Below are 13,335 nucleotides of genomic sequence, written 5' to 3'. Positions count from 1 at the left end.
GCACCCACTCCCTCAGCACTGACCCTCCCACAGCGCCCACTCCCTCAGCACTGACCCTCCCACAGCACCCACTCCCTCAGCACTGACCCTCCCTCAGCACCCACTCCCTCAGCACTGACCCTCCCTCAGCACCCACTCCCCCACAGCACCCACTCTCTCAGCACTGACCCTCCCACAGCGCCCGCTCCCTCAGCACTGACCCTCCCACAGCACCCTCTCCCTCAGCACTGACCCTCCCACAGCCCCCGCTCCCTCAGCACTGACCCTCCCACAGCACCCACTCCCTCAGCACTGACCCTCCCACAGCGCCCACTCCCTCAGCACTGACCCTCCCACAGCACCCGCTCCCTCAGCACTGACCCTCGCACAGCGCCCGCTCCCTCAGCACTGACCCTCCCACAGCACCCACACCCACAGCACTGACCCTCCCACAGCACCCACTCTCTTAGCACTGACACTCCCACAGCACTGACCCTCCCACAGCACCCACTCTCTTAGCACTGACACTCCCACAGCACTGACCCTCCCACAGCACCCACTCTCTTAGCACTGACACTCCCTCAGCACTGACCCTCCCACAGCACCCACTCCCTCAGCACTGACACTCCCACAGCACCCACTCCCTCAGCATTGACACTCCCTCAGCACTGACCCTCCCACAGCACCCACTCTCTTAGCACTGACACTCCCTCAGCACTGACCCTCCCACAGCGCCCACTCCCTCAGCACTGACACTCCCACAGCACCCACTCCCTCAGCGCTGACCCTCCTACAGCACCCACTCCCTCAGCACTGACCCTCCCACAGCACCCACTCCCTCAGCACTGACCCCGCCCACAGCACCCACTCCCTCAGCACTGACCCTCCCACAGCACCCACTCCCTCAGCACTGATCCTCCCACAGCACCCACTCCCTCAGCACTGACCCTCCCACAGCACCCGCCCTCTCAGCACTGACCCTCCCACAGCACCCACTCCCTCAGCACTGACCCTCCCACAGCACCCACTCCCTCAGCACCCACTCCCTTAGCACAGACCCTCCCACAGCACTGACCCTCCCACAGCGCCCAATCCCTCAGCACTGACACTCCCACAGCGCCCACTCCCTCAGCACTGACCCTCCCACAGCACCCACTCCCTCAGCACCCACTCCCTTAGCACAGACCCTCCCACAGCACTGACCCTCCCACAGCGCCCAATCCCTCAGCACTGACACTCCCACAGCGCCCACTCCCTCAGCACTGACCTTCCCACAGCACCCAATCCCTCAGCACTGACACTCCCACAGCGCCCACTCCCTCAGCACTGACCCTCCCACAGCACCCACTCCCTCAGCACTGAAATGTTTCTCAATCCCACTCACCAGCCTCCTCTGCCACCCACCGCCCAACCCTCCATCCATTACTCATCAGGATCCCACCTTCCTCTCTGTGTCCTGAAGACATGGCCTCCCTCTGGAGCCCAACCAGTTGAAGCTGGTTCCATTCCCATCTCAGCCCAAAATGGCCACACCCTTGGCTCTGAGTCTGCGCCCTCAGGTCCCGGTCTCTTCCTCCTGGGGTGGGGTCACCTTCCCAACATCTGCTCTATCCCAGGACCCTCCCTCAGTATTCCGTAACTTTCAATCAAATCCACCCCTGCCCGCTCCCCAAATCCTTCCAAAACTCCATCCCGGACACAGTCCTCAACCTGTCCTCACCGTGACCTCCCCCTTCATCCCCCGGGATTGCTCTCCTCTGGACCCCCACCCTCCCTCAGGTACGGGGACAATTTAGCACGGCCAATCCACCCTAACCTGCACATCCCTGGGCACTACGGGAACAATTTAGCACGGCCAATCCCACCCTAACCTGCACATCCCTGGGCACTACAGGGACAATTTAGCACGGCCAATCCACCCTAACCTGCACATCCCTGGGCACTACGGGAACAATTTAGCACGGCCAATCCACCCTAACCCGCACATCCCTGGACACTACGGGGACAATTTAGCACGGCCAATCCACCCTAACCCGCACATCCCTGGGCACTACGGGAACAATTTAGCACGGCCAATCCACCCTAACCCGCACATCCCTGGACACTACGGGACAATTTAGCATGGCCAAAGGGCGTTTCGTTAACCCCGGGCACAGAGTTGCCCCCACCGTATCCTCAGTCAGGATATGCTCGGTTCAGGAGGTGGGGGCTGGGGGGAGCGACAGCTCTTTCCGAATGCGGTCGGAACGAAGGACCAAGAAAATCCACGGCCCTTCGGCCCTCCAAGCCTGAGCCTATCCCAAATCCACTGCCGAGAGAAATACCCAATTCCGAAGCGTCTGTCCCCCTCTCCTCGTGTGTCTGTCCAGACCTAACTTCAATGAAGGTACGGGCAACACCAACTCTGCGGGCAACACCTTCCAAACGCCCAGCAGCCTCTGAGTGAGGTAATTCGCGGGTGTGAGTCCCCCCTTCAACTTTTCACCCTGACCGTGTGGTTTCTCATTATTGAACCCCTCACCCCGGGGGTAAAAAGGCCTGTCCCGATCTACCCTTGTCTGCACCCTTGGAGATTTTGTAGACCTCACTCCCCCAAACCTCGGTCATCTGCCCACACCTCCACCGCACGCTCCCTCCTGCTTCTCCCCCAGCTCTCCCCCCCCCCGGGATCTTACTTCGCCTCGGGGTCGTACTCTGACCAGATTCTCTTGAATTCGTCGAGGTGGTGAGGCCCGAGGATGGACCAATCCCGGGTGAGGTAGTCAAAGTTGTCCATGATCACGGCCACGAACAGGTTGATGATCTGTGTGGGGGTGGTGGAGGAGGGAAGGCCGCAGTGAGGGAAGGCCGCAGGGCGAGGACGGACGGGAGCCTACTCCGCTAGGCCGCACTTCAGCGAGGCTGCGGCCTACCAACTCCTCCCACTGCCCACACACCGCTCGCCTCAGCGCTGACCATCACACCCTCCCACAGCGCCCGCTCCCTCAGCGCTGACCCTTCCACAGCGCCCGCTCCCTCAGCACTGACCCTCCCACAGCGCCCGCTCCCTCAGCGCTGACCCTCCCACAGCCCCCACTCCCTCAGCGCCCGCTCCCTCAGCACTGACGCCCCCACAGCACCCACTCCCTCAGCGCCCGCTCCCTCAGCACTGACCCTCCCACAGCACCCACTTCCTCAGCACTGACCCCCCACAGCACCCGCTCCCTCAGCACTGACACTCCCACAGCACCCGCTCCCTCAGCACTGACCCTCCCACAGAACCCACTCCCTCAGCACTGACCCTCCCACAGCGCCCGCTCCCTCAGCGCTGACCCTCCCACAGCACCCGCTCCCTCAGCGCTGACCCTCCCACAGCACCCGCTCCCTCAGCACTGACCCTCCCACAGCACCCGCTCCCTCAGCACTGACCCTCCCACAGCACCCACTCCCTCAGCACTGACCCTCCCACAGCACCCACTCCCTCAGCGCTGACCCTCCCACAGCACCCGCTCCCTCAGCACTGACCCTCCCACAGCGCCCACTCCCTCAGCACTGACCCTCCCACAGCGCCTGCTCCCTCAGCACTGACCCTCCCACAGCACCCACGCCGTCAGTACTGACCCTCCCACAGTGCCCACTCCCTCAGCGCTGACCCTCCCTCAGCGCTGACCCTCCCTCAGCACCCACTTCCTCAGCACCCACATCCTCACCACTGACCCTCCCACAGACCCCACTCCCTCAGCACTGACCCTCCCACAGTGCCCACTCCCTCAGTACTGACCCTCCCTCAGCACTGACCCTCCCACAGCGCCCGCTCCCTCAGCGCTGACCCTCCCACAGCGCCCACTCCCTCAGCACTGTCCCTCCCTCAGCACTGACCCTCCCACAGCGCCCGCTCCCTCAGCACTGACCCTCCCACAGCGCCCGCTCCCTCAGCACTGACCCTCCCACAGCACCCACTCCCTCAGCACTGACCCTCCCACAGCGCCTGCTCCCTCAGCACTGACCCTCCCACAGCACCCGCTCCCTCAGCACTGACCCTCCCTCAGCACCCGCTCCCTCAGCACTGACCCTCCCACAGAACCCACTCCCTCAGCACTGACCCTCCCACAGCACCCATTCCCTCAGCACTGACCCTCTCACAGCACCCACTCCCTCAGCACTGACCCTCCCACATCAACCGCTCCCTCAGCACTGACCCTCCCACAGCACCCACTCCCTCAGCGCTGACCCTCCCACAGCACCCGCTCCCTCAGCACTGACCCTCCCACAGCGCCCACTCCCTCAGCACTGACCCTCCCACAGCGCCTGCTCCCTCAGCACTGACCCTCCCACAGCACCCACGCCGTCAGTACTGACCCTCCCACAGTGCCCACTCCCTCACGCTGACCCTCCCTCAGCGCTGACCCTCCCTCAGCACCCACTTCCTCAGCACCCACATCCTCAGCACTGACCCTCCCACAGACCCCACTCCCTCAGCACTGACCCTCCCACAGTGCCCACTCCCTCAGTACTGACCCTCCCTCAGCACTGACCCTCCCACAGCGCCCACTCCCTCAGCGCTGACCCTCCCACAGCACCCACTCCCTCAGCACTGTCCCTCCCTCAGCACTGACCCTACCACAGCGCCCGCTCCCTCAGCACTTACCCTCCCACAGCACCCGTTCCCTCAGCACTGACCCTCCCTCAGCGCTGACCCTCCCTCAGCACCCACTCCCTCAGCACTGACCCTCCTACAGCCCCCACTCCCTCAGCACTGACCCTCCCACAGTGCCCACTCCCTCAGTACTGACCCTCCCACAGCGCCCGCTCCCTCAGCGCTGACCCTCCCACAGCGCCCGCTCCCTCAGCACTGACCCTTCCACAGCGCCCGCTCCCTCAGCACTGTCCCTCCCTCAGCACTGACCCTCCCACAGCGCCCGCTCCCTCAGCACTGACCCTCCCACAGCACCCGCTCCCTCAGCACTGACCCTCCCTCAGCACCCGCTCCCTCAGCACTGACCCTCCCACAGCACCCACTCCCTCAGTGCTGACCCACCCACAGCACCCACTCCCTCTGCACTGACCCTCCCACAGCACCCACTCCCTCAGCACTGACCCTCCCACTGCGCCCGCTCCCTCAGCACTGACCCTCCCACAGCACCCACTCCCTCAGCACTGACCCTCACTCAGCGCTGACCCTCCCACAGCACCCACTCCCTCAGCACTGACCCTCCCACAGCCCCCACTCCCTCAGCACTGACCCTCCCACAGTGCCCACTCCCTCAGCACTGACCCTCCCACAGCACCCACTCCCTCAGCACTGACCCTCCCACAGTGCCCACTCCCTCAGCACTGACCCTCCCACAGCGCCCACTCCCTCAGCACTGACCCTCCCTCAGCGCTGACCCTCCCACAGCGCCCACTCTTACCAGGAACGCACAGAGCATGAAGAAACTGATGAAGTAGATGATGGCGAAGTTGCTTCCGCACGTGTACTCTTCTCCCGGACCGTCGTCTGAGTCCGGGTCGCACCGTTTGCCTGGGAGGCTTGCCAACATGATCTCCTGCCACGCCTCACCAGTGGCACACCTGCCCGGGAGGGAAGTCAAATAACCAGGCGAGGTTAAGACCATGAGACCGTGAGACATAGGAGTGGACGTAAGGCCGTTCGGCCCATCGAGTCCACTCCAGCATTCAATCACGGCTGATGGGCATTTGAACTCCACCTACCCGCGTTCTCCTTAATCCCTCGAGACATCAAGAACTTATCAATCTCTGCCTTGACGACATTTAGCGTCCCGGCCTCCACTGCACTCTGCGGCAATGAATCCCACAGGCCCACCACCCTCTGGCTGAAGAAATGTCCCCGCATTTCTGTTCTGAATTGACCCCCTCTAATTCTAAGGCTGTGTCCGCGGGGTCCTAGTCTCCTCGCCTAACGGAAACGATTTCCTAGCGTCCACCCTTTCCCAGCCCATGTATTATCTTGTACGTCTCTATTAAGCCCTTCTCAACTCCAATGAGTACAATCCCAGGATCCTCAGCCGTTCCTCGTATGTTAGACCTGCCATTCCAGGGACCATCCGCGTGAATCTCCGCTGGACACGTTCCAGTGCCAGTATGTCCTTCCTGAGGTGTGGGGACCAAAACTGGACACAGTACTCCAAATGGGGCCTAACCAGAGCTTTATAAAGTCTCAGTAGCTCAACGGTGCTGTTATATTCCAACCCTCTTGAGATAAGTGAGAACATTGCGTTCACTTTCTTAATCACGGACTCAACCTGCATGTTTACCTTCAGAGAATCCTCGGCTAGCACTCCCAGATCCATTTGTACTTTGGCTTTACAAATTTTCTCACCGTTTAGAAAGTAGTCCATGCTTTTATTCTTCTTTCCAAAGTTAACGCCCTCCACGATGAAGAAACCTCCATGTCAACACGTCAGGCTGCAATGCCAGCCTCCGGACACTAGGTGGGGGCCTCCATGCCTCCTCCCATGAGGTCGGAGGGGGTTGTGGGGGGGGGGAGTTAGCAGATGGAATCCCACCTCCCCCAGCCGCCAGTGGGGGAAGTCCATGTCAACGCGTCACGCTGTAGTTCCGGCCTCCCGCCACCGGGTGGGGTCGGCGAGGCCGTTCCCGTGACACAGCGTCCTTCCTGCAAGGAATTCTGGGTCCGAACCCGCACCCCGCCACTACCCACCCCACCCCACCCAACCCAGGCAGCAGTAATCAGGCCATTCGGCCCACTGAGTCTGTGCCGTCATTCAGTCATGGCTGACTGGTTACTCCCCGTAACCCTTGAACCTCTCGATCTGCGTCTTGAATACACTCAATGCCCTGGCCTCCCCCTCCCCCCTTCGATCCCCCACTCTCCGGCTGAAGACGTTCCTCCTTATCTCCATTCCCTTTACCCTGAGGCGGTGCCCTCGGGTCCCAGTCTCTCTCTCCCCAGTGGGGAACATCCTCCCAACATCCCCTCGGTCCAGGCCATTCAGTATTCTGTACGGTTCAATCAGATTCCGCCTCCCCCCCCTCCATTCCGTCTAAACTCAGAGCCAGAGCCCTCGAACGTTCCTCGTGGGTTAACCCTTTCATTCCTGGGACCGTTCCCCAGGAGAATTTCCTCCAGACCGGCTCCAGGGGCCTAGTCCGTCCTTCCTGAGACGTGGGGCGCGATACTCCGAACGTGGTCTGACCAGAGCCTCAGGAGTAAGGCCCTGCTTTCAGATCCAAGTCCTCCCCAAATAAAAGCCATCGTTGCATTGACCTTCCTGACCCAGCCAGCGAGGTGACCTGGACTCGAGCTCCCAAACCCCTCCGCACTTCTGAATTTTCTCCCCGTTTGGAAAATAGTCCGTACCCCTCTCTTTTCCCTCAGGCTTCCCTCCACCCCCCCAGTTGTCCCGCCATCTCTCGCTTCCTTGACCGCTCTCCTAACCCATCCGAATCCTTCCACAGCCTCCCCCAGTGCTATCTGTCCCTCGGCCTATCCTTGTATCGTCTGCAGACCGCCCTCGTTCGTGTATAACGTTGCGGTTCCCAGCGTTGAGGGACACCCCACGTCACCGGCAGCCATCTTGAGAAGAATTGTGTCATCCCCGTTCCCTGCTTCCTGCCAGATAGCTCGGCTTCTGTAACATCCCAGCACCTTGTCTCTGACACCACGGGCCCTTATCTTACCCAGCAGCCTCCTGGGCAACACCTTGGCAGAGGCCTACTTGACGTCCAGGCGGATGACATCCATCGGCTCCCCTTGGTCTAACCTATTCCTTCCCTACTCAAAGGAACCGGGCAGATTTGTCAGGCTTGAACTCCCCCCGGGATGAAACCGTGCTGACTTGGTGAAATTTTTAACCTCGTTCCTCGGCCCCATCACAACACAATTGTCTCCTACACCGGCCCCACACAGCATCCCTCAGCGCTGACCCTCCCACAGCACCCGCTCCCTCAGCGCTGACCCTCCCACAGCACCCACTCCCTCAGCGCTGACCCTCCCACAGCGCCCACTCCCTCAGCGCTGACACTCCCACCGCGCCCACTCCCTCAGCGCTGACCCTCCCACAGCACCCACTCCCTCAGCACTGACCCTCCCACAGCACCCGCTCCCTCAGCGCTGACCCTCCCACACCACCCACTCCCTCAGTACTGACCCTCCCACAGCGCCTGCTCCCTCAGCGCTGACCCTCCCACAGCACCCGCTCCCTCAGCACTGACCCTCCCACAGCGCCCACTCCCTCAGCGCTGACCCTCCCACAGCGCCCGGTCCGTCAGTACTGACCCTCCCACAGCGCCCGCTCCCTCAGCGCTGACCCTCCCACAGCGCCCGCTCCGTCAGTACTGACCCTCCCACAGCGCCCACACCCTCAGCTCTGACACTCCCACAGCACCCACTCCCTCAGCACTGACCCTCCCACAGCGCCCACTCCCTCAGCACTGACCCTCTCAGAGCCCCTACACCTCCCATAACACCCCCGAAAGTTGGCCCAATTACCGGAACAGTAGGAGAATGGCCTGTGGGAAGGTTTGGAAGTTATTGTTCATGTTGATCTCTGTGTTGTCCTGCATCGCGATCTTCCCAAAGGTCTGGGGGTAAACGGGAAACTGAGGTCAGTGTCCTAGAGGGCTGGATGCAAACCCGACCCCCCCGGCGCTGACCCTCCTACAGCACCCGCTCCCTCAGCACTGACCCTCCCACAGCACCCGATCCCTCAGCACTGACCCTCCCACAGCACCCACTCCCTCAGCACTGACCCTCCCACAGCACCCGCTCCCTCAGCACTGACCCTCCCACAGCGCCCGCTCCCTCAGCACTGACCCTCCCACAGCACCCGCTCCCTCAGCACTGACCCTCCCACAGCACCCGCTCCCTCAGCACTGACCCTCCCACAGCGCCCACTCCCTCAGCACTGACCCTCCTACAGCACCCGCTCCCTCAGCACTGACCCTCCCACAGCGCCCACTCCCTCAGTACTGACCCTCCCACAGCACCCACTCCCTCAGCACTGACCCTCCCACAGCACCCATTCCCTCAGCAGTGACCCTCCCACAGCACACGCTCCCTCAGCACTGACCCTCCCACAGCACCCACTCCCTCAGCACTGACCCTCCCACAGCACCCGCTCCCTCAGCACTGACCCTCCCACAGCACCCGCTCCCTCAGCAGTGACCCTCCCACAGCACCCGCTCCCTCAGCACTGACCCTCCCACAGCACCCACTCCCTCAGCACTGACCCTCCCACAGCACCCGCTCCCTCAGCACTGACCCTCCCACAGCACCCACTCCCTCAGCACTGACCCTCCCTCAGCACTGACCCTCCCACAGCGCCCACTCCCTCAGCACTGACCCTCCCACAGCACCCGCTCCCTCAGCACTGACCCTCCCACAGCGCACACTCCCTCAGCACTGACCCTCCCACAGCGCCCACTCCCTCAGTACTGACCCTCCCACAGCACCCACTCCCTCAGCACTGACCCTCCCACAGCACCCACTCCCTCAGCACTGACCCTCCCACAGCACACGCTCCCTCAGCACTGACCCTCCCACAGCACCCACTCCCTCAGCAGTGACCCTCCCACGGCACCCGCTCCCTCAGCACTGACCCTCCCACAGCACCCACTCCCTCAGCACTGACCCTCCCACAGCACCCGCTCCCTCAGCACTGACCCTCCCACAGCACCCACTCCCTCAGCACTGACCCTCCCTCAGCACTGACCCTCCCACAGCGCCCACTCCCTCAGTACTGACCCTCCCACAGCACCCACTCCCTCAGCACTGACCCTCCCACAGCACCCGCTCCCTCAGCACTGACCCTCCCACAGCACCCGCTCCCTCAGCACTGACCCTCCCACAGCACCCGCTCCCTCAGCACTGACCCTCCCACAGCGCCCGCTCCCTCAGCACTGACCCTCCCACAGCGCCCGCTCCCTCAGCACTGACCCTCCCACAGCACCCGCTCCCTCAGCACTGACCCACCCACAGCACTCACTCCCTCAGCACTGACCCTCCCACAGCGCACACTCCCTCAGTACTGACCCTCCCACAGCACCCACTCCCTCAGTACTGACCCTCCCACAGCCCCCACTCCCTCAGCACTGACCCTCCCACAGCACTCGCTCCCTCAGCACTGACCCTCCCACAGTCTCCACTCCCTCAGCACTGACCCTCCCACAGCACTGACCCTCCCACAGCACCCACTCCCTCAGCACTGACCCTCCCACAGCACCCACTCCCTCAGCACTGACCCTCCCTCAGCACTGACCCTCCCACAGCGCCCACTCCCTCAGTACTGACCCTCCCACAGCACCCGCTCCCTCAGCACTGACCCTCCCACAGCACCCGCTCCCTCAGCACTGACCCTCCTACAGCACCCGCTCCCTCAGCACTGATCCTCCCACAGCGCCCGCTCCCTCAGTACTGACCCTCCCACAGCGCCCGCTCCCTCAGTACTGACCCTCCCACAGCGCCCACTCCCTCAGCACTGACCCTCCCACAGCGCCCACACCCTCAGCGCTGACCCTCCCTCAGCGCCCACTCCATCAGCACTGACCCTCCCACAGCACCCGCTCCCTCAGCACTGACCCTCCCACAGCGCCCGCTCCCTCAGCGCTGACCCTCCCACAGCGCCCGCTGTCTCAGCACTGACCCTCCCACAGCACCCGCTCCTTCAGCACTGACCCTCCCACAGCGCCCGCTCCTTCAGCACTGACCCTCCCACAACGCCCGCTCCCTCAGTACTGACCCTCCCACAGCGCCCACTCCCTCAGTACTGACCCTCCCACAGCCCCCACTCCCTCAGCACTGACCCTCCCACAGCGCCCACTCCCTCAGCACTGACCCTCCCTCAGCACTGACCCTCCCACAGCACCCGCTCCCTCAGCACTGACCCTCCCTCAGCACTGACCCTCCCACAGCGCCCACTCCCTCAGCACTGACCCTCCCACATCACCCGCTCCCTCAGCACTGACCCACCCACAGCACTCACTCCCTCAGCACTGACCCTCCCACAGCACCCACTCCCTCAGCACTGACCCTCCCACAGCACTCACTCCCTCAGCACTGACCCTCCCTCAGCACTGACCCTCCCACAGCGCCCACTCCCTCAGCACTGACCCTCCCACAGCGCCCACTCCCTTAGCACTGACCCTCCCACAGCACCCACTCCCTTAGCACTGACCCTCCCACAGCGCCCACTCCCTCAGCACTGACCCTCCCACAGCACCCACTCCCTCAGCACTGACCCTCCCACAGCACCCACTCCCTCAGCACTGACCCTCCCTCGGTCACTAACCTGCATTCCGATGACTGCATAGATGAAGAAAATCATTGCGATCAGGAGGGCAACATAGGGTAGGGCCTGGGAAACGGAGAGAGAGAGAGAGAGAGAGAGCTTGTGAGTGAGGGAGTGATTGAGGGTGGGAGAGAGATAGTGAGAGAAATAGAGGGAGAGTGTGAGAGAGGTGATGAGAGAGAGTCAGAGAGGTATGGGAGATAGATAGAGGGAGAGAGGGGGGGAAAGTGAGAGAGACAGAGAGAGATGGTGAGAGAGATAGAGGGAAAGAGGGAGTGAGATAGAGGGAGGGAGAGAGTGAGAGAGGTAGAGGGAGAGAGGGACCGAGATGGAGGGGGAGAGAGAGAGAGATGGTGAGAGAGATAGAGAGAGAGCATGAGGGAGTGAGAGATAGTGAGAGAGACTGATGGAGAGAGAGTGTGCAAGATTGAGTACGAGAGAGCGCGATAGTGAGATTGAGAGGGAGAGAGAGCGCGATAGTGTGAGAGATTATGAGGGAGAGAGAGATACAGTGAGAGAGATTGATGCAGAGAGAGAGCGATAGTGAGAGAGAGGGAGAGATTGAGGAAGAGAGAGAGATTGAGGGAGAGACTGACAGAGAAAAAATGATTCAAGGAAGGAGAGGAATTGAGAGAGAGAGTGAATGAGAGATTGAAAGAGAGGACGATAGAGAAAGAGAGAGGGTTTCAGGGAGAGACAGAGAGAGAGAGAGAGATTGAAAGAGAGATTTAGGGAGAGGGAGAGATTGAGAGTGCAAGTGACAGAGAGAGTGTGATTCAGGGAGAGCGTGGGATTCAGAAAGAGAGACTGAGTGAGGGAGGGAATGAGAGAGAGAGAGAGTTAAAACAAGATTGAGAAGCAGTGATTGTGAGAAAGAGATTGAGAGAGACACACACACACACAGACAGTGATGGGTAGAGAGAGCTTGAGGGAGATGGAGATTTTGAGAGGGAGAGATCGAGAGATTGGAAGGCAGTTTGTCAGAGAGAGAGAGAGATGGAGATGGTGAGAGAGATTCAGAGAGAGATTGTGTGTGCGTGTGTGGGAAAGAGAGAATGAGAGAGAGAGAGGGAATGAGAGAGAGAGAGAAAGAGAGAAAACAAGATTGAGAGAGTGTGATTGTGAGTGAGAGAGACAGAGTGTGTGATGGAGAGAGAGAGAGAGAGAGAGACGTGGAGTTACCCTGCCAAGCCTCTGGTCAGTACATGAGAACCTGGGGTCAACAGGAGGCCATTTGGCCCCTCTGCCCTGCTCTCCCACTCAACAGCTGACCTGCCCACTCCAGACACGAACAGAGAGGGCAGGAAATGAGCTGCAGACTGGCTGGCATCAGGGAATGAGCTGCAGACTGGCTGGCATCAGTGAGTGCCATCTGTTACATCTGCGTGGCAATCTGGGAATCAAACCCTTGTGGGTCCGAGGGGATTCTCAAAACTCTAAACGCGTGCCAAAATTCTCGGATTCACCTGAGCCTTGAGACAGCGTCATCCTTTTCCAGACACTGCCTATTGTTCACAGAAGATTCCTGGTTTATCAGATGTGAGGGAGATTGAGAGAGGGAGAGAAATTAGGAGAGAGACAGAGAGATTGAAAGAGAGAGTTAGGACAGAGAGAGAGATGGAGATACAGAGTGAGAGAGATTTATGGGGAGAGAGAGAATGAGACAGAGATTGAGAGAGAGAGAGAATGAGAGAGAGATTCAGGGAGGGAGAGAGAAATTGAGAGAGGGAGAGAGATTTCAGGAGAGAGAGAGATTGAGAGAGACAGAGAATGAGAGGGAGAGAATGAGAGAAATTTAGCGTAAGAGAGAGATTTAGGGGGAGAGAGAGAGATTGAGAGCAGAGAGAGAGATTTAGGGAGGGGGAGACAGAGATTGAGGGAGAGGGAGATTGAGGGAGAGAGAGATTGAGAGAGAATGAGAGATTTAGGGAGAGAGAGAATAAAAGAGAGAGAGGGAGAGAGAGAAAACGAGAGAGAGATTGAGAGAGAGGGAGACAGAATGAGAGATAGAATGAGAGATAGATTCAGGGGGAGAAAGAGAATGAGAGAAAGGGAAGAGAATGAGAGAGAGAGAAAAAGAGATTGACAGAAGGGGAGAGATGGAGAG

At 60.8% G+C, this 13,335-nt stretch overlaps 1 protein-coding gene across 2 annotated transcripts in view; it reads right to left on the bottom strand.

Moving 5' to 3' along the window:
* Positions 1-13,335, bottom strand: part of LOC132811698 (voltage-dependent L-type calcium channel subunit alpha-1D-like) — a 55,914-nt gene that overhangs the window by 18,783 nt on the left and 23,796 nt on the right. For both annotated transcript variants that reach the window (XM_060822835.1, XM_060822833.1), the window contains 4 exons: positions 11,229-11,294; positions 8,432-8,523; positions 5,370-5,529; positions 2,655-2,782 (listed from right to left, as the gene is read on the bottom strand). In XM_060822835.1, coding sequence (XP_060678818.1) covers positions 2,655-2,782; positions 5,370-5,529; positions 8,432-8,523; positions 11,229-11,294 — 446 coding nt within the window. The remainder of the gene's footprint in view (positions 1-2,654; positions 2,783-5,369; positions 5,530-8,431; positions 8,524-11,228; positions 11,295-13,335) is intronic.

The sequence above is a fragment of the Hemiscyllium ocellatum genome, unplaced genomic scaffold (genome assembly GCF_020745735.1).
Source record: "Hemiscyllium ocellatum isolate sHemOce1 unplaced genomic scaffold, sHemOce1.pat.X.cur. scaffold_2310_pat_ctg1, whole genome shotgun sequence".
In the NCBI taxonomy this organism is placed as follows: domain Eukaryota; kingdom Metazoa; phylum Chordata; class Chondrichthyes; order Orectolobiformes; family Hemiscylliidae; genus Hemiscyllium; species Hemiscyllium ocellatum.
The sequence above is the reverse complement of the archived record's forward strand: the minus strand, read 5'-3'. Positions and strand labels throughout refer to the sequence as shown.